We start from the raw sequence: 22,750 nt of genomic DNA on the forward strand, positions 1-22,750 counted from the left end.
AATATGAATTAAGTAGCCCATTATATGCAGACAGAACAACCAACTGGTGAGAAGTCAGGTTTGCTGCTGCGACTGTGAATGTGAGCCAACAAAAACATGAGGGGAAATTGATTAGAAATCTGCACAGTTATCCTATCAATCAATGTGGCATTGCTGATCACTAATCAAAACTAAAATACACACACAAGCATATCAGAAGCACTTTTCATACAGGAAAGCAGGATGAGGAGCATGTTCGTTTCAGTAGCAGTTTAAATGTGCCATGCATCAAAGAGTTCACATTCAACTTTCAAATTACAAACACCATCCATCCATCTTCCTCCGCTTTATCCGGGGCCGGGTCGCGAGGGCAGCAGCCTAAGCAGAGAAGCCCAGACCTCCCTCTCCCCAGCCACCTCCTCTAGCTTATTCGGGGGAACACCAAGGCGTTCCCAGGCCAGCCAAAAGATATAATCTCTCCAGTGCGTCCTGGGTCTTCCCCGGGGCCTCCTCCAGGTGGAACATGCCCAGAACACCTCACCTAGGAAGCACCCAGGAGGTGTATGCCCGAACCACCTCAGCTGGCTCCTTTCGATGTGGAGGAGCAGCGGCTCTACCCTGAGCCCCTCCCGGATGGCTGAAGGGAGAGGCCAGCCACCTTTCGGAGGAAGGGTGGCTGGGTAGGGACGTAGATCGACCGGTAAATTGAGAGCTTCGCTTTTACGCTCAGCTCTCTCTTCAACAAGACGGACCGTTGCAGGGTGCGCATCACTGCGGCCACAGCACCAATCCGCTCCCTTCTCCCATCACTCACGAACAAGACCCAGAGATACTTAAACTCCTCCACTTGGGGCAGGAAATTACAAGTGCATTTAAGCTTATTTTTGAACTTACAAATTATATTATGAACTTAAATACAGTTTCTCCAGTAGTAAGCTTTGGTTTTAAAAAAAAGTTAACCTTGAATTGGGAAGACGTAACTTATTACTTCTATGTATTGATGACATTAGAAAAAGCTATGGAGAGTTTATGAATCAACTGATCGATAAAAAAAAAGACCTAAATCCTTTTGATACTATTCAAAGGAACAGTGAGAACAGTAGCTTGAGTTTGGATAATGCTGTCGATTCTTGTCATTGATATTTTTCATTTTCCACCTTAATACATGTTTTTTTTTTTAATTTTATTGTAGATTTGAATGGACTACACTATGACAATTATATTACAATGCTAAGAAAACAGAAATTACAAATTTTACAGCCACACTTCAATTTCAACTGCTCCTCAAAATGTTTCCATAGATACAGTACGACTAGTTTTATGTTTCTGTGAAACACTAAACTGCTTGTATACCTGCTGCTGACAACAAAAGCTTCACCATCATTCACTGACGAATGGCAAAGCAGACAAGGCAAACAGTATGATATCGTCAGTGACCTTTGCATCCAGGTGGATCCCAGCAGGCTTTGCTTAAGTTTAAATCACTTCCAGTACTGCAGGCATGTGACCCATGATGACATATAGATTTCTTTTCTACTGCTGCTTTCAATTTGATTGGAGCATCAGCTTAACTGTTAAAACATAAATGTAATAAAAAAATAAAAAAAACAGTCACATCTCACTTGGCTGCATTTTGTTTGATTTCAGCCCATGCCACGTGTGCCAGCTGCTAAATACCTAAAATCTACGTGTAAAATTGTATTAAATATTAACTCATCCAGCACGTCTGTCTAAATAAGGGATTTGTGAAAACTTTTGGAGGAGTAGCAAGGTCCATGAAGTTTGATTGAAGGATGACAGTAAGGAAAAATAAAATGTGTGTATTTATAAGGTGCCACAAAGACTTGAATAGAATGTCAATGATATATTATTTTCCATGAAAAAATTGGATTTTCAATTTAGCAGCCGGCACAGTTTGAATGAACCATTGTAAAAGATGAAGGAATGTCTCCCACTGTCTGACGTTCACCTTCACATGTTCCACCTCAACAAAGACGGTGCCTCTCAATGAGAATATGCACCTTTGTGAGTGTTCAGTGAACTTGCCTGACAAGCATGTACGCACATATGAGTAGCATCTATAGGAACAGATGGTCAGCCTCGAAGGACAAAGCCTTACAACTGAAATACATTATATATGTACACAATAGTTCATCCCTTTAGTTGAACTTTTGTACAGGTTTGATAACGTAAGGAGCTAAAATAAGTTCATTTTTCCCTTCAATCACTAATCAAGGAATTGATGTCAAATTGTGTCTCATGGGTAGGAAGAATGAGATGATATTTTAATGTAATTTTGTAATCGCTTAATTTGTGAATGTCCAGATATTCACAAATTTTGTGTTTACTAAATTGAAAAAGACTGCAACACAAAAAAGTTAGAACATAGAGATTAAACAGTGATTGGCTCTTTCCAAGCATTTAGCTGCCAGTTTTAAGTATGACATAGCTGACTGATGGCATCCTGGTTAATTATATTATAAACTGGAGAGGTGAGAAATACAATTAACTTAACAAACATTATTCCAGTGACAATCAACTAAGCTGAATGAGCAAATAAAATTGTTCAGGTTAGTTTAGCCTCACACAGATATTTGGCTTCCACAACTGACTATGATGCAGAAACATAATTATTTTAATTAATTTAAAAACATTTTAAATTTTCTGTTTTTGTTTTTTGACATCACATTTCTGGTAACGGTGTGGCAGCTTGTGATGCTACAATGACACTTTGTTCACATTATTTCCTGTGGACTAGTGGATTACTGGATGATGCTGCAGATGCTATGTCACAAACACATCCACAAACCAAAGAGGATACTCTCCTGTCCTTAATGCCAAATAATCAAAGACTTAAAAATATATAATCATGTTATTTACTGATTTTAGAATGTATGATTTTAATATCCTTTTGTTTTGGTAATTAATGTGGAACAAAATGTTTAAGAAATGGCTATCACAAGCTTAACAAGCACTGATTGATGCTCCTTAAATTGCATGATTGTGTATTAAACAGTCGAGTGTCTGAAATACAGAATCATGAATACAGAAAGGGAGCAAGTCTTCACATTTTAGTGTCTGGAAACGCCTAATGACACTGAGCTCTCTTTGCAAACAGAGATTGTATATTCTTCTGCAGGTTTGCATTGTGATTTGCATGCAATTATGTACATATAGATTCACTCTGCATTCCCAGAGCCAGCACTGTGCACACCGCCTGCACACACACCCACTCCACAGCTGTATAAACAGATCAGTCCACCATCACACATTAGCTCTGTCAGCTGTAGGACTGCAGCATACATCAGACAGGCCTCTGATGCATTCTGCTAACCCCATGGAGGGAGGAAGATATTCAAGGGAGCTTGTAATGGTTGTTGTGGTGGGTGGGGGTAATTACGGTTGAGCCTCCGGGTCCTGACAGACCTCTCTGTGCCCACCTGGGGAGCACTGTGCCTGCTGTCTGTGAGCCTGCCTGTCAGTGTCCGGTACACTCTGCAGACGAGCAACCACCCTCCCAGCTAACAGAAACCTTTAGCAGCAGATGCTACGCAGTGTGTGGTGCCGCTGTTGCTACCGGCAGAACAAGGGATTTGGGGAAGGCAGATGTTCAGAGGACGAAGAGCACCACGTCAACACATAAACAACCAACAAGATTACAGAGACACTTCTGTAGCATTGCATATGTGCATTTTCTATCTTCTTCTGCAGTTCTTTCTTTGCTAGTAAACACATGCATGTTATTATTCTGTTAGCAGTAATTGTTTATTTTGTTGTTGTTTTTTACTTCAATCCAAATCCAATTCCCTCCTTTAATTTCCCCACCAGTAGCTCCGGGGTTGGATAAGTGAAGGTATATGATGTTTGCCCATGTCTCCATGAGCTTACAAGAGCTTCAGCAAACAGCTGCAGCTAGACTTAACAACTCTCTGCTGCTAAACTATTTCATTTGAAGTCAAGACTCAGTGTCTAAAAGAACAACCATAGTTCTCGTCTTTTTTATGCATTCCAAGGTTTGCATGTTGTAAACTGCCTTACATCCAACAACGTTATGTTGTCTGCGTTGTTTGTCATTAGAACCGCACTAAAAAGAGGCTGGTGGAGAGGTGGAGCATGGATAAAATAAGTTTGATCTTCCACCACTGCAGAATCACCAGTGCACCTTTAACATTTGAATCCATATCATTAGTTTTGAGAAAATCATATTCTTCTAAATCAAGTTGAGTTAGAGAGCCCCTAATGTCATCCAGTTCCACGTCATGTGAATTTCTGCCATGCTGGATCTAATTAAAAGTGCTATGACTGCGAAGCAGGGTGAGAGATTGAAAGCTGATTGACCAAAACCAAACCTGATGTCAGGACCACATTTGTAGAATGCAAAGTATAGGACAGGCTCATAGGTTACCATACATTTTCAATAATAATGTGTTTATCTCTGAAAAACGTTTTTATGGGATCTCATTGGCCTGAACTCTCTGACTGTCCATCGTTATGATATTTAGATGGTGAATTTAGAGTGACATCACTCAGATAAGGCATCTTTGGATCTGCACTTAAATTAAAAAATACAGTTAGTCTCAACTGAATTTGGCTTTGCAGCATGAAGTACACTGGGTGTGTATATGGGGATGAAAAGTTTCAGGCTGGGAGACTGAACACAAGTTGAACAGTTAAACTTTCTTTGCTTTAATCCTTTCCAACCAGAGACGGGGTTTTGCCTTGTTTGGTCAGCATCTGTGTGAACTCTGTGACTTCAAGTTAAACGTGGAGCATCTCATTTTCAATTCCTTTGTGTGTAAAACATAGTTGATATTACACATGGGAGAAGATGCTTTGGAGTTCAATATTAGAGATACTTGTGTTAATATAAAGTGGTTAGTAAGTAAATGACTACATATTTCATGCCAACACTGAAAGTATTTCTGTTGAATTGAGGCTTTGCAGATTACATTTGTTAAAAATTACTTTCTTACTACTACAACTAGAACAATCTGTTAGCAACCAAAGTAATCTGTTTGAAGTAATTGAAGTAATCTGTTATATTGACTATACTGTATATTCCAAATACTGTATTACTTTTATGTTATCACTCCTTTAAAATTAGCTTCTGCATGTTTGCTGTTATGTCCAGGGGATGTAAAGCATGCAGGACTAAGAGCCACATGTTGGTGTTTTGTAGCATGAGCTCCATTCTCCTTGTTCGGCCCTCTCTAGATTCACGATACTGTAATTGTGTCTACTTGGTTTGGCTACGTAAAAAGAAAATAATGGGTATGCAATCTATGTACAGAAGGAGTGGAGCTCAACATGGAAGATGCTGTGAGTGGGTCGAATGCTGATTGGTTGAAAATAGGATCAGAACAGGGAGGGAGTGACAGCGAAGTTCCCCGTGTAGAGGGAGAACATCTTTGGTTTCTTTGGTTGATTGAAAGAGTAACAACACTAAAGGAAGAGTAGGCTGCGCACTGGTTGTTTGTGACAACTGGTGACATTGAACGGCTACAGCATGTAGACATTCTGCAAAGCTGTGCAAAGGCCCTGCGAAGGACTGACGCACAATCATGTTGGCTCATTTTTAGAGCTGTGCTTAGCACGCAGGCTCATCTTTCAAGTATATTGTAGAATTTCTTAGCAGCTGTCAGGCATCAGCTTACTTATCAGCCACTATCAGCTTGTGAGAATTGCACAAACAATGTGTTATGTTACTCATTCCAACAAAAAAGTACTCTAGCACAATACTTTTTGATGCACCATACACAACATTGCATTTAAGCTAATGAACTGTTTATATGATTGTTGTTAAAGTTTGATTGTTGTATATAGTTGCATTAAAAATAAGCACAGAGACATTCTGATCTTCCTCTGCATTTGCAGACACTGAATTGTTTATGTTAACGAGTGACTCGACAACAACACCAGTTACCAACAATCATGCCTAGATACTGCTGGCTAATCGGGCAGGAGATGTAGTTAATGAGAAGGGCCATTTCACAGTATCAGATCATTTGCTCAATGATGTGTATAGACAACAGTGATGCAGTGTGTCCAGTCCAAATTACAGCCCACTATTAAGGACATTAGACTGAGCCCACAGGTGCATAATACCATGCTTGATGCTAGTGTCATTACCCGCCTTGTTTGCTTGAGCGCAGCCTCTTGGGCATGCATTTTTGCCCAAGAGAAAGATCCAGACCGTCGAGGTGCATTGAAATTCTGGGCTTTTATTTTCATATACCACTTTTTGTGGATGACCTCAGCTGTACCTAACAGCCCATTTAGCACCTGGGGAAAATAGGAAGGGGGGCGTGAACATTGTATGCCAGCTGTCTGTTGTGCCATGCTGTTTGCCAGAAAGCCCAGCGGGTGTCCGCCAGCGACCTGTAAGCAGACTGCCGGTCTGCTGAAGTGTAGCTCGCAGTCTGAACGACGCACGCAGTACGTGCAGAGCAGAATCCAGACGAGGTGTGAGACGGGGCTGGCTAAACATGGAAATGCTAAGCTGCAGCGACACGCTCGGGCAGTGAAGAAAACACAGAATGCTTAAAAGGAGAATGCTCAACTTTTTCTGCATCAAAATTATACATGATATTGATGTCAAATAAAACCAGTAGGGCCACAGCTGTAGAGAGTTTACAAAGGAATCTACTAAGATTTGGAAGAAAATAAAAAAAACCCCAAAAAACATAATGTAGAAACTCATATCATATCATATGCACACTAATGAAGCAACAGGTTATCAAAGTAATGCTTTTTTTTTTTTAAATTAGATTTCACTTTCCTACAAGTGCTATGAGGTTATATCTTCTGTGACTATTGGTCTAGACTAGTTTAATAATAGATGGAGTTATATAGTTATATAGCATTGATCACTGTATTTTGGCAGCTTATTTCTATTTCAGTTGTGTCTAATTTGAATGATACAATTAGCCATTACCAAAATTAGCAAAAAGAAAAGGCTGAGGCTGTCCAAAGAGGGAAAAAGCAGCTTTTTTGACCTTTTCAGTTACACCTGCCACATTTCACATGCAGCAGGAAACACATGATTTTAACATCGTGGAGTCAGTCTGATAAACTTTAGCTTGTAAATGCCGTGCGTGTCAGACAGTGTTTTCTGACTATATGCGTAATTCCAGTAACAGCTAGCTTCAACTGTGTGCATATCAGACAAATTAATGTGCAACTTCAAGCCGTCTAAATAGCTGTTTCCGTCGTGTTGTAAATGTCCATTCAAGCTCACTACAGCAGTGCCACAATACTTAATAAGAGACTGGAAAGATGTGATATTCAAGAAGAGAAGTTTTTGTGTAGCTGCAATCACAGTGGGACCTTGTACAATATCTTTTTCTGGTGCAGAATCTTGGCAATTACAGCCACAGCTTAAACCAGAAAACACTCAGAAAGCTCACACCGTTAACAAGGTGACAAAAATTCTCTAAATTAAATTAATTAAAGAATAAGCATAAATATGTGTTCTATATTATTTAATGCGAGCAGGAGTAGTTTACGACAAAATATTCCAGAAATATATTCTTTTATAAAAAAGAAAGAATAAATCTTGAAAAATCTTTAAAATATTACTTTTCTGTAGTCGAAGCAACAAATCTGCCCTTTTCTTTAGTAAGCAAACTGTCTCCTGTAACCAGGTAGGCCACACAATCTGACAGACACCTGGGTTACATCTCAGCATGCATCTGGCCCTCAGGGCTCGTGTGGCGAGCTGTCATTACCATATCAAAGACGCGCCGCGTCACGGCCGCAGAGAAAAAGAAGAGCCAGCACTTCAACAGCCTCTTGATTCAATTTTTCACATGGAGCTATTTGAATATCTATGGCAGGCGATGCAGATGGATGCATGAGTGCATGCCCAAAACACACACACACAGATAGAAATATAAGAACTCCGGTGTATTTTCATACACATGCAGGTCCATCCTGGGTGCATATATGTACACAGCTCACATGCATGGCAGTGGTTTGATTTTTAATCATTTATTTTCTACCTTGTGATAAAAATTGCAGGTGCAATGGGATGCATCGGCCAACAGACAACCTTGATCCAATATGTGAGTCTCTTTGCTTCATGAATATTCTCATTCAAATCCAGCTCTCTATTCAGGCACCTGGGCAGGCTGCAGACAACAATACTGTGTCATTACGAGTGATGCTATCACTCTGCTCACCGAGACCGCAGACAGGAATGTATTCTCAGTGAAATCATTATGAAAGCTGCTTGTTGTGACTCACTGGTATAGAGCAAGACAACAAACAACACTTCAGGATCAGAAATTCTTTTCATCACCATCTCAGGGATGAGAACGAATCCCAAAATCCAGATATTCTGTTGTGAACGTGGATTATAAGGAAATTACATTCCACCTCTATGTAATTATAATAATGCATAGTGCAAACTGGACTAAGCCTTTTTACAAATGTTACATCAAAAGGTTGACTAACACTTGTATTTAATGAAGAGCTTTGAGCCTAGATGTCAAATTTTGTTTTATTCTGCCACTGTAATAAAATATTTCAAACCTGATTTGTCTAACTGATATATATGTGAAAACGAGAGCTTGCTCTTCTTTGCTTGCCTTGTTTAAATAAAGGTAATACACAAATGTCTGTAAAAAGGAAGGTGGCATCCATTCAACACTATTAGGCAATTAATTTTTATCTAACTCTTTCCTGCCTCATACTAGTACACTTCATGTAAGGTTATCAAATAGGCAGTTCAGTTGACAAAAAGTCGTTATGTGTTTTCGAAAAACAGCTGGAATAAGCATTTGTTCCCAGTCTGTCACCTCTATTGTTGAAATTTGATTAAGCTCAGTCAACTAAACAACTACTTTCGTGAGGCTGTTAAAGGGTGTGTAGGGGTCAAGTGACAAAGAGAGAAATCCACAGACTGCTTCTTTCTAGCATTGCTAAGTATGCTATTTTTAAAAAAGCAATTAGCCATACCGCAGAAGCTCAGAAGCGCTGGCGCTACCTTGGCAACCAGTGTCTGTCACATGACCCTTGTCTTGCACATTCAAGTGCTCACTCAAGAGTCTCCCAGAGCAATGCTGTTCAAAAACTCTGACTTAGGTAATGATTACATTCCTTAATAAGGATCCAGACAGGGTTTCCAGAAACATAATGCAATGTGACAATTATATGTCGTGTTAACCGCAAGTGTTTAAGTTTATGTATCACTGTGGAAGGGAAAACAGAAATGAGCTAACATGTTTTCACTTTTAATCATCAATGCAGCTCAAAATTTAAATACTGGGATCATAAAATGCCTGATTCTTGCAAAAAACAACTAAAAACTGCAAAAGATCTCATTCCTCAAAGTTGTATTAAATCAGCCGTTTTGTGGCAAATGGCCTTTTGGCATTCTGGTAAAAGGGAGTGTTTGCTCCCGCCCTGTATTTTAAATAGCAATTACATTGAATTGTGATGGAAAAAGTGATCCACTCCCATTGTTTCTTATTTTTTAATTTTTTTGTGTCATTAGATTTCCCTCCTCTATTTGTGAAAAAGCTCTTTCAAACAGATTGGAAGTGCCTTTATTTGCAGTGAAAAAGTGAGCTGGATGGGGTAGCGTGCGAATATTGCCACTACAGGACAATGGTTGCTGCCGCAGCAACCTTATCTTCCACCTTCTTCCCTCCCAACAAACATGCATTCACTTAATTGGACACAAGTCTCAGTGTGGAGAAATCTGTGCCATGTTCTCCGTGGCCTTGGTGATTGAATGATTTCCAATCCTGAAGCTACGTAAATTAACGGCAGTCAGAGTGAGAGATAATGAAGGGTACTGCAGGGGCAAAGTATAATTTAATGTCATTGGAAGATGCACTCTCTATTAGGTTAGAGTCTATTATTTTGCTTCCTCATGCGTGCACACCTACCACTCCAGCGACAATAATCAGCATAAAGAAGAATTATCACCTTTCTGATAGTGCCAAAAATAACAAAACCTGAGATTTTGTTAAAGCTGAGAACCTCTAAGATTTACACACGGATAAGATAAAATAATCTTAATGCCATTCATTTATGGTGTGGGACAAGATTTAATTCTGAAATGGCCAAAGGGGGCACTTTAAGAAACCACACTGGCCCAGTGTCATATTATAACCTGCAGGGTTTGCATTGTGGGCATTTTTTGTGCCTAAATTAAACCGAGCTGCAAATAAAAGGGTAACAGATTAGCGAATGAAAACAAAGCAAAAGGCAAAGCTCTCAAACAGGACGCAAACCACGGCCTAGCTCACAAACTTGTGACAGTCCAACATTATCCCTCCGATCTTCACTGCTCTTCAAAAGAAGACCATTATGTCTCGAGGCTCAACGTTGCTGTGGCCAGTGAATCACCGCAACAATGCCAAGGGGCACTTGTGCGTATTCCGGAGGCGCCAGCATCTATGAGAGAATGGCAGTATTTGACTCCCTGGGATGAGAACACGGCGGTTATTTAATGAATCTCTCAAAATTAAAAGCGTCCTTGTAGCCCCAACACCCTCGTCCCTTCTGATTTAGGATGAGCATTACTCGGGACTACAACCATTAAGATGACTTATGTTATGTCTCTTGACAAGAATCCACCATTTGCAGTCGTGAGTGTTATCTCACCTTTATACACAGAAGTCATGTATTTTCTTAACACCGCTACAAAAAGTCTGAAAGAGCAAGTCAGGGTTCAAAGCAGGTGTAAAATGTCCAACTTTAAAACAGGACATCCACAAATAAGACATTTATGCATCTCCGAATACCATTGCCACAAGATTTCTGCAACCCTAACAAACAGATACCAAAGTTTATCCGGACCTTGAATACAGAAGAGTGACAGATTTTTAAAAATCCTCAAAATGTTTTCTTTTTACTTTCAAGAACTTACTCACATTCCTCCAACAGTGTTTCGCAGGATAAGTTTTAAATGAGAATTTTATGACGCTTCAGATGTCGTTCAGTTCATCCAAACAGCTTCAAGGCTTTAGAGCTCTTAATGGCAAACATAAAGCTGCTCGCCACAATGATGCGGACAAAGAAAGAGCAGGACTTAGGTCACAGTCCACAAATCAAAGGTATTGAGCTTGCAAATTAGTGCTTTGATGGAATGATTTGTAATTTAAGTGAGCAAACGGCGAGATGGACGAAGGTCAAACAGAGATGAAGGCAATCTCCTGCATTTTTTACTGTTAAAAAAAATGCAAGAGATTGTGCCCTCGAGTAAGGGTCAAATAAGTTGCTAAAAATCAGAACACATTGAGCTCACAGGATAGTTTTTGTTTTCTATGATGTTTTCTTTCTAAATTGTACTAAAGCAGATGTTTCAAGAAGTCCTCAATTAGAATCTCATATGGGCTTTTAATTCCTCTGTTTAAGCAATCCCAAAATGAGCTGTAGGACTCTGTCCACTTTAAAAGACAGATGAGACAGGCACACATGGCAGTCAATTAACTGGAGTCTCGTTTAAGGCTTTTTTTTCCTATTTACTCGAGTATACTTTTTGCTGTGTTTTTACTTGCTGTTCAAAACTGTTTCCTATGGGTTAAAATTTCAAGCTTGCAAGTCGGTTTTCTTGGTTATCAATGTGCTGTCTTCCACATCATCTAAAGGATACCAATACATTTTTTATGTACTTGTCCCCACAGCCACTAGTAGTTTTAAATGGTAACTACAGCGCATAATAACAGCTTTCATTCGGGGATATGTCAAACAAATACATAAGACGCTTACTGAAGCTTCAATGGTGTCATGAATTAGAAAGACAACACATTTCAGAACTACTGTTGCAGTTCCTCTGAAACGTAGTAGCTCAGTGTAGTCGCAAATCATGAACGAGCCACAACGAACAGCAGGAGATGTGCTGATTCACTGTGAGACGGTTGAACTAGATATAAATGCTGCAGAACAGCAATGTGATGATTTTAAAGCACAGATATTTGGAGCACTGTTTTAGCTCAAGCAAAACCGTGTTTAAGTTGGATTAAACAAGGTGTCCAAGAAAATCTCAAAGTAAAGGGATTTTTTGTGTGTAACAACAGAAGTTTGGATTTTAGATATTGTGGAGCTGATTCATTCAAATACCAGTTGTATACTCAGTTTTCTTCCAGTTATGGGATGTCCTTCCAACATCTTCCATCTTCTAAATCCAGGCACAGCCTAAAACACACTTTTTTTTTTATCTTGTAACTTAATGAGAGCATTTTAAAATCCTTATATTTCCGTTAAAGTTGACATACCGTTCCCGTGTAGTTCTCACTCATTTGCCACCTTAATACGCTAGAAATTCAGGTGCGTAAAGTTATACAACCCCACAATAATTTATGATCTATTTTAATGCTGGACTGTTTTGTCTTTATTGGTTTTATTGCATGCAATTTCTCCCATTACCTCTTCTGCTGCAACAATAAATTTTCATGTTATCTCCATTCCAAATATACACAGGCATCAATGTGAAAATGAGAATTCATCTCTCAAACCTGCAGGCCTGTTCAAGTCAAGTTTTCATGTCTGTGAGAAAACAAATAATCTCCTCTGCACTGTTGAGAGACTAACTTTTCTATTTTTTATTTTTAACCTGTCATCTGTGATGTAGTATGCTAATATTCTTATTTTACAGAGTATGATAAAACTATAATAAACACTGTATGGGGTGATGATGGATGCTGTGTTGCAGGTTGCGACTCGCCAGTTTTTGCTTTGCCTCTGTGTGGCAGGCTGAGCTAAAGGGGTTTTCTTTGCTTCTCTCCCTCTCTTTCTCTTACAACTGAGGTTCGATTGGCCATAATTGGCTGCTGTTTGCAGCTAGGTATCGATCACCTTGAAAGACTCTCCATGCCATCCCTCCCTTCTTCCAACCTCCCAACTCTTTCTGTCTTTCTCTCCCTCAGTCACTTACTATGCCCCCTTTTCCAACCATTTCTCCCTCAGACCTGCCACTTTGATAAGCATGGTGAATGGCGCGCCATCATCGGTACAGCCTAAGCCTTGAATCAATAGGGGAGTGCAGATGCTCAGCAGTGTATTTACTACAGAGATGGTGGAGAATAGCAATGCTAGGAGATGAAAGCCATGTAGGCGAGAGATGGAGACAGGTGGAAGAGATGAAGCAGCCATCACGCGCCAAGACCCCTCTTAGACCTTACTGTTGGTGCTGCATAGCTTTTTTGTTTGTTTGTTTGTGTGGGTTGTTTTTAATTGATTTACTCAAGTGGAGTTATAAAGAATGCAGTGCATCATTAGTGACAGTCAGTGAGGAAAGAGATGGAAAGTAAAGGAAGATTAATGAAATTCTGTTTTTCATGAAGTCGTTTCTGCGATGACTCAGCTGCTCTGAGAAGTGTCTACAGTTACTATCAAACACAAATATGAGGAATGTGAGTTACCAATTAGAATAAATGAGTTTCATATTTTCATACATTTTATGCGTTTTTTTGCACTAATGCACAAGGTTTTGTGGTGAAAAGTGTTTGCATGCTACAGCCTGGAAAGACATTTTGAGAAATTTGAAGTTCAAACTTAGCAGCAGTAGGTTATGAGTGCACCTTCATACATTTCATTTGGGTTTGAGACTCCTGTCACATTTTGCTTCACTAATCACGTGGACGTTTGATTAGCCTCAAATCAAAAACTAAAAGTAAAGTGTGTACTCACATCGGCAATCCCAGCCTCCAGGATGCTGACCTTGGCTTCCTTCTCTAAAGACACCTTCTTCTGGACTATGGTAAGGAAAGAACAGAGAGAAAAACCCCACAATGATTAATGAACTGAAAAATGTCCAACAGTATGTTTTTACAGAAAATAATAATGAATACTTTTCTAGCCCCCGGCAAAAACATCGTATATGAAAAAGTTTATAATGCTAAATCAGCAAAGCAATGTTCATTTTTTAAACATTTTTGTGACAATGGCAACGGAACAAAACTGCAATAACTTTCAAACGTAACAACAATGTCTATTGCATATTGTTCCTCCAAACAGGTAGTGTAGATTAACTTTAACATGTGATTAATCCTCAGTGTCCACAATAATGCATAATAGGCATCCATGTGTGTACAGTCATGACTATTAATCAATGCTACAAATTCTGCCAAACAAGCTATTAAACTCTGTGCTCAACTGGCTCACAAAAAATCAATGCTTCCTCCTTCCTCCTCCTTAACACATGACGTATAAGCAAAACCAGAACATGATTTATAGAAATGCCTTGAAAATGCAGCTTGGTTAATTTACACATGATTGATAAAGATCCTTTGTAGAAACTATGGAAGCATCGTTGCATTATGAAGCACAAAGACATCAGAGAGATATAGAGAGTTTGTAAGAACAGTGTTCGCAAACAATCCTTCTGGTGTAGAGAAGAACAAAAGTCAGGTAGCCCTCCATCTACCACACTCCCCCTCTCTGAAACTTTACTAGCTCTATCCTCTTCAAAACCAAGTCTTTTTTGGACTTTTGGACTTCATATAATACCTACACTACTTTACCTTATCTAGTCTGACAAGGCCTGTAATTGGCTTAATGCTACTGTCACGAGCTACATTTTCTAAAGTCTAAAAAGAGAGGCCAGAGGAGGCACGGGAGTCTAGTGCCCACTCAGACCACTTGAACTGCAATATGCCAAAAAGGTTCAATTGGATTTTATGTCCAGTAACAACAAAGGGTCCTTGGTGGAGACACTGAAACCCTACTGACCCCCTAATGTTTGCCAAGTAAAAAGCATTTAAAAAGAATAGAATAAAGTAGGCATAGAGTAAAGTTATGTATCAGTGGGTGGTTGTGGCTTGTGATGCCAAATATAAGTAAAAAAGTGCTATATGCATACCAGTGAAACACGGCTAGCTGAACAGCTGGAACTGTTCTCCAGTGTTTTTTGTATTCAGATTGATGTCGTCAAGCACTGCCTCTTCAGTCTTTTAAGTGTTTTAATTATCAGACACAAAAAGGGAATATTTATTCAGCCATACCCATGACTGCTCTTTAAGGTTCACTGATTGCACACCATGAAATCTGACAACAGGACTGGTGTAAGAAGGGCCTCTTATGAGATCACAAAAACAATCCATGTCATCATTCACATTCTCAAATATAACAAGCTTATGCAGTAGCAAGCAGCCACCATAGGTGTTGTAAATTACAACGCGCACTTGGCGAGTGGTCGTGGCTGTTTAGTGGAATATATCCTATTATAAAGATTTGGTTAAAGTCCAATAGGAAGATCGTATCGCTCACATTCGCCTGTAACGGTAATTTTGCAATATTTCTGAATTTACTTTATTGCAACTATCCCATAAATTAAAGCAAGCGCATGGTCTACAACGAAATGTGGATTTTACCAGACAGGTCGTCATGGCGTTGGTGGTGAAATCACTGAGGTTATCGTGCAGGCTCTTCGCAGACACATTCATTTACCAAATTAACCCCGCCCCCACCCCCCCAAAAACAAAAAAAAACAAAAAAAACAAAAAAAGAAAACCTTCCACAGGGCTCAAGAATAAATTCTACCATTGCAGGTCCAAATGAGCTATTACTGTAGCATATCTTCACTTTATGAAATATGAATTTTTAACCCGACCTGCCGCCAGGCAAATATTAAAACAAATTTCCACACAAATAGAATTAAACCCTGCGCACAGCTCTCTTTTTTCATGAGCTTAAAGGGAAACAAATGGAGGTCTACAATTAAAATTCAGCAGAGCACATATTAAAGCCAGAACAGAAACGATAAGAAAAAAAAGAAAGGATACGTAATTGCATTCACTTCGCTTTGCATCTGAATACACCGGTGAGGTGAAAGAAAGCGAGTCTTCTTTGTTGACACACCAGGCAGATGAAGGATATGCAAATAGAGCCCCAGCTCTGCCACAGTCCAAATTCACCAGTGGCTTTAATAATTAGTCTTTCAATTCGTCATTCACTGGTCAATTTATGCCAGATGTTATGCAACCATAGATGCTGACCTTAAACACCACAGTCCAAACGAGCAGCTCTTTTGAATGTATAAAGCCAAAATCAATCACAGGTGGACACTTCCTTCTGTTTAATGTGAATGCCTTGGTTTCCATGTGGTATATGGAGGGGACTCGTTTAGCTCTGTCACGCTGTAATAAAAAGACGCTGAAGGGTTAATGTTGTGGCTGACTGGTACTTGCAGGCCCCAGACAAAGACGTATGAACACCTTGTCTGCGATAGCCAAGTGGGCCGACATGTCTTAATAGTGCGGTCAGCAGGGAGCAGCAGCAGCTGAGAGAAATAGAAGCTGAAGTGGCTGAATTGGTTTGTCAGTGGCACCTGCTCTTATGCTCACTGAGGAGCATCTGAACAGACTTCTAGTTCAGCGTTAAAAACCGATGTCTCCATCAGACGTCGGTTGCAACTTGTTAGGATTCTTCAAACTCATCAACACCAACTCAGGTGTTTTCCATCACTTGTCAAAAAGGTAAGACGCCTGTTGTGACATCCCACAACGGGCAGAATTCTTGAATGGCTCAGCCTTCAGAGAGCAGTGTAGCAGTTGCACGAGATAATCTGTTAGTTTGCTCTTGGAAGCCACATGAATCGCATGAATTATTGATCTTCCCCTCGCAGGAAACATGACTTTTCAGTCTTTAAAGCTGTAGCCACATGGTACTTTTCCAAGGCTGAATTTTAAGTGAACCTCTTGAACTGTCTAAAATACTTTAAAAGGACTGTTTGCATGTTTACTGAGAAAGAAGGTGTATTTCTCACTGCTGCAGAAAGTACCACCGTAAAACAGTTTGGCATTGGTGTTGCTTGTGCAAATGATTTTCAGAGAAAAGTAAATGTCTATTTGTGTTACTTTGCATGGAACAGGAGGGAAAACATGTAAAAAAAAAATGCATTATTCACTACATTTCACAGATAAAATCGGTTTTATTTGATTCCATTAAATGCCTTCAATCGTTCTGTTGATTTCATTTCTTTCTGAGGCTGCTGCTACTTTCTATGAACGCAAGTTGTAGTGCTGCCAATGCACTGATTTGAACAAAATCTTTTAAAGGATTAATTAAGTTCAAATGAAACACAAGCAGAGACGGTAAACAGCAGGCAACTTTGGGACCAGACTCAGTGAAATAACTAAAGATGTTGTTGTCTAAAGTGCCTTTGGTAATTGGTGAGGCACAACCTATTTGAGTTGCATCTGCAGGAAAGCGTCGGTGATGGGTTCTCTCACACACACACACACACACACACACACACACACACACACACACACACACACACACACACACACACACACACACACACACACACACACACACACACACACACACACACAAAGGCAGACACATCTAAGACACACACACACAAACACTCATATTTAATTCCTCATACAGAATCAGAGTAAAAGGCCTGATATACACAAACAAACATGAAAGCACCCAACGTGATTTTGTTGGGACAGAATCAGAAATCTCTGCACCAACATGGCCACCCGTCTGGTTCCCTAGAGTGACTTGCCTTGCGGCCAGCAAGCGTGACAACATGACAGGCGGCGAGCTTCTTCTAATTAGTCGACAAGTCTTTGGACCTCCCAACACCGCGGCACCGCGGCCTCTCCGAAATGTAGCCAACAGCTATCCGGACCATCCACTCCTCTTCTCTCCTGCAGACTACAAATGACTCCAAGTCGAATGAGAGCACTGCTCGTGAACAAGCGACCTGAGGTGCCTCATTTGTACCCCAGCGAGCGTTCTCTCCAAAACCCAAATTGGATCCATTTTTAAGAAGCTGCAATGGGCAAGGTGTCGTGATCAGAGCGACTGGCAACTTTTCTTTCAGCCAGACAGGCAGCACAGTGTGAAAATAAGATGTAATGCGACAAAATGGGACTGAAGCAGCGATGGACTGCAGACTGAGAGCAAGCTGAAGGGAAATGATCTATACTCAAATTATTCACTTTTTTCCATTTCGAGAATATTCCATCTTCCATTGTACCTCTCAGATACATTTGGACTGCAGGGAAAAATTGGGCCTGAAGGAAGTAACATGGACCAAATCTCATTTCTACAACTGAGGCCCCTTTATTTTCCCTCCAAAACACACAGAGGCGCTTCATTTGTCACCGGTGCCACCCCCGTCCTGAATTTTGCTTTATGTTAACTCAATGTATCTGAGGCGCCTAAAGGGAAACACAGCGAGTGCTGGGGATTCAGAAATGCTTCATTTTTCACTGTTGACAAAAGAGAAAGGCCCAGGCTGGCTCCACAAGTCCTGGACCAACAGAATAGATGCTTTTGCAGCACTGAGGGTTCCTTATTCCAACCACTAACCACCACCCCAAAGAAGCAAACCTCTATACCTCTCACTCACCCTCCTGGGTACATTTCAGAAGCTGTATAATGAGAAGAAAACAACAGCCATCCTTCAAAGGCACAGAAACCAGTGAAACGCCATCACTGCAGTGACACACTACATTGGTGTAATCACATTAGTTCATCACGAGAGCAACAATCCCTGAGCAAATTAAAATATATTGCAGGCTGTTTGCTTTTTTTCCCTGTGTCCCTACAAGATCTGGTCCAAGGAGCACAACCATCAATTAATGTTGTGCAGGTAATAAAAAAGCCAGCCGGGATTAAGAATGCTGTGGTTAATGAGGATAGGACAGGACATAGCGCAGACAGATAGATATTTTACTGTAACAAATTGTTTATTTTGCATGTGTAAACTCCTTGGAGTTCTTCCTTATAATGTTTCTCTATTTTAAACTGCATTTTAACTTTTAACTTACAATAATGAAAAGTTTGTCAAAAAAATGTTTTGATCAAAAATGTCAAACTTGGTTTATGGGAAAGTAATTTTCACGAGATGGGGATTCTTCAAGTATAAAAGAAAGAAAGACTTTCTAAGAGCACAAAAAAGAATAAGATCTTTTAAGAGAACATAAGATTTTAGCTATTATCCCCTGGGTTTGAGATCTGGCAATTGTGAGGGCTGCAGCATTTTTAGAGGCTACTTGTCAAACTATTAAGAGCCACTCTTGTGGCACATGAATCGGGGTGCTGTCATCTCAGAAGAGACCACCCTTATAAAGATAGAAATTCTTCATCACAGGATGATAAAGGTGATTGCCCATAAGATCTTTGAAATGATTTCCTTCTAAAACGAAGGAAGGCTGACTGCACAGCAAAATCCCTTCCACGGCATCAGACAGCCTCTCATCCTGGGGAGGGTCAAGGGTTCATGTTTTTGTTACCAGACCATATTTGGCATGTCTTTGTCAAATGTAATAAATTGATGATTGTTGGGTTTTTCTCTGTATGTATTATTGTAGTAGAGTCTACCTTACAATATAAAGCTCGACTATTGTTGTGATTTGGCGCTGTATAAATAAAATGAATTGAAATTAAAACATAATTTCATAATAAAAGCAACAAATTATTAATACATAATTTCATGCACAACCCGTTCGTCCAACAAATAACTTGACCCACTGTGTATATTTTTTCCTTGCAGTTTAGTGTTTTAAAGCAAATTTCTTCAGTTATGAAATGGTTACTGTTTCCTGTCTCCCTTCAGAATCTAATTTCATTTATTACGTGATAAACGCAGAGCAATTCAAATATTTTGGATCTGAACGCTTCATCTCATAATCGACCCTACAAGTCACCAGTAATTGTGTCAAAACTGATTTGCCTGTCGTTTTTTCAAAAGCATCTTAATTAGATATTGTTTCCCTCTCACTTGCATTAATTTGATTTCTGATATCAACTTTTCAGCCTTCAATCTGTTCCTTGTTGATCATCAACCCCAACTCCCCTAATTCTTGGTGTTATTGCCTGCAGTAATCTGGGATGCAGCATGGACCGGTGTGCTGTGTGAATGTGTGTTTGTGGGAACGTGAGTGTCAGATGAGGAGGGAGGGCTGCGTGAAAACAATGCCATTTGTAATTAAATTCAAAAGCAGGGGGCCGAAATGGCATCTCGGGCCACCTGGGGGATGAGAGACCATCGAGGGAGGATAGAAAGAATGATGTGTAGACTGAGAGAAATGTGATAGACAGAAAAAAGAGAGATAAAGAGCGGGTGAGGGAGGGGAAGGCCGAGAAGAAATAAGAGCTTACTGAAGAAGGCTCTGTCTTTATTCGCCCCGTCCTTCAAACTAAGAAAGAAGAAAGCAGGAATCATGCCAATAAATGAAGTCATATAAATAAAGTCATCTAGTCACAATAAAGGTGAACCTACTGAAGTTCAAATTTAGCATCCAAGTGGAGAAAGAAGGTGATTTTTGAATGTGGCATGGTTGTTTGTGTCCGATGGTTTGAGCTGAGTATTTCAGAAATTGATGATTTAATTTCTCACATGACTTTTGGATGGTGGGGTCAGAAAGACACAATTAAACCCCGTAGTATATTTGAGTATTATTAGTGACCATAGCGATCCCTTTATGGCCACAGTGTACCCATCGTCTGATGACTCCCTTCAGCAAACCGTGTCATGAAGCTCAAATCAGCTCAAACTGGCTTTTTAAACATGACAATGAATTCACTGAACTCAAATGCCAGATTCCAATCATGGATGTGCAGTCGACAAATCTGCAGCAACTGTTTGCGATGTAGACGAAAATCTCTTATAATCTTTCCAGCACCTATTAAATCTAAGACCCAGAGAATTAAGGAAGCCCTAGGTATACATAATAAAGTGGCCTGTGTATGTTAATCACTTCAGCTGCTGTTATACTTTTTCTTTTTCCTCTGTTAAATCAAATTCCTTTTGGTAAGGAAAATAGGAAAGTGGCTTAACTGAACCATAAAGCTAATGTGCCACAAAATCAAAGCAATGACTAATAATAGGCTAAAATCTCTCCACAAAGCAGCAAAGTTTGAGTTCAGTGATTAAAATTGGGATTATTTTTGTTTGTTTGTTTTGAACATTATGCTACGGATCTGTTTTTTGTTTTCCATGATATAAACTTAACATCATGAGTCCAGTCTCCAATGTTGCTGATATCTGATTGAACTCCAGGATTATAGATGCACATATACAGTATATTAACCATAATGTGTTTGTCTCGCTCGTTGCTGTGAACGGCGTTCTCTGCTTTAATTGATGACATTTAGCTCCTCGCTTCTGCTCCGTTTGATTCATTCACATTTTAAAAGGCAGGTATTAAACACCTCTGTTACTTTACATAAACAATTCATTAAGCCGATATGACACCGGGGACCCCGGCAGGAAAACATATCCCAACCGCCCACAACAATTAATGACCTCACATCAGCCGACGCCTGACTGCAATGAGGCAGGAAGCCGTATTCCAATAACAAGAGCTCATTAGTGGATCACCATTCTCATACTATGAAACATAAACCCACATGAACCGGCTATTCTTTTTTTTGTCATGTTACTGTTTGGTATTCATACAGCGTACGTCCACCTTCCACTAGAGCAGCTGGGAAGTGTGTAAAAGAGCTTTTCTTTCTGAGAGGGAACTGTCATAAAAACGAATATTCCCAAAGTGGAGGTGACCTTTGAGAAATTGAGTCTTGAGTCATAAAACCCAATTCTGCACAAATGGAACTGACCTCCAGTATGTGGGAGAAAAAAATGAAATAAAACTCTGTTCGGGCTTCAAAATTGTGACGACAAACTGAATTTGTGCAAATTTGTGCCACCGTTCTCTGCTTATTCTGAAACCACTATTTTCGCTCTTCTCCATCGGAGCCATGATTCAAACTTTTGTTCAAATTCTAATCCCAGTTTTTTAGTTTAGTTTTTTTAGTTTTCCCATGCTCCTTATGTTGCCAGATTGTATGCATCAGAACTGTTTGTGAGACGGTCAGAGAGCTTTTTGTGAACTGGCACTATTCACACAATTTCACTGCACAAACTCAAAATCTTAACAAGTTTATTTGTCTTATTTCTAGTCAGAATTATCTCATTAAACTTAAAATAAGACAATCAGCTACACGGCAACATTTCAGTGAGCTAAAGGAAGTTGTTTCAAGACAGTGACTCTTGAAACTAGAGAAAAACTAGAGAATTTTCACTTGTTTCATTGTTTCATTTCAAGCTAAAATATCTTGTTTTAAGTAAAAAATCTGCCAATGGAACAAGTGAAAAATCTCATTTTTTTCCTCTAGTTTCAAGATTCACTGTCTTGAAACAAGTTCCTTTAGCTTACTGAAATGTTGCCCTGAAGCTGATTGTGTCTTATTTTAAGTGTAATGAGATAATTCTGACTAGAAATAAGACAAATATACTTGGTAAAAACAACAGCAATATTACAAATTAGGCCATGTGAAAAAGTTAACCGTTATTCCCAAATTTTCTCTTTTACACTTTCATTTTTAGTTTTGTCTTTAATGGAGAGGCTTTTGATTTTCATCATGGTTGGCATGATGTCATTATTCTAGCTTGGGTAGTTTTTGTGCCAACCCTGATCAGATAAGTCATCCTGAAGACAGGGAAGACAGGGAAACCATTAGAACAAACACTAGCATAAAACAAATAGCTAGTGAGAATGCGGTGCTTCCTCCTCTCTGCTCTTTTAGCATTCTTCTTCCTCCTTCAATCTCTCACTTTCCTCCCTCTGTCCTCAGTGCTCACTTCTGTCTTCCTGCCACCCCTGTTATCTTCTCCCTACCCTCCCCCCTCTGAAGCAAAGTGCTTTCTGGGGGGTGTTTATAGGGCTGATAAGTGGCAGATGACAATCGCTTGGCAAGGCCAGAGATAGGGCTGCCAGTACCTTGGCTGCCATCTATCAAACCTCCCACAGAGTGCCAGGCTTTACCCAGCTGTGCAGGGAGGGAGGGTGGT

General features: G+C 39.8%; 1 protein-coding gene across 2 annotated transcripts in view; it reads right to left on the bottom strand.

Annotated features, from left to right (window-relative positions):
• Nucleotides 1–22,750, bottom strand: part of LOC308412638 (receptor-type tyrosine-protein phosphatase N2-like) — a 228,846-nt gene that overhangs the window by 93,966 nt on the left and 112,130 nt on the right. For both annotated transcript variants that reach the window (XM_080907154.1, XM_080907155.1), the window contains one exon: nucleotides 13,621–13,685. In XM_080907154.1, coding sequence (XP_080763280.1) covers nucleotides 13,621–13,685 — 65 coding nt within the window. The remainder of the gene's footprint in view (nucleotides 1–13,620; nucleotides 13,686–22,750) is intronic.

This window comes from Rhamphochromis sp. 'chilingali', assembly GCF_963969265.1.
Source record: "Rhamphochromis sp. 'chilingali' genome assembly, chromosome: 16".
In the NCBI taxonomy this organism is placed as follows: Eukaryota; Metazoa; Chordata; class Actinopteri; order Cichliformes; family Cichlidae; genus Rhamphochromis; species Rhamphochromis sp. 'chilingali'.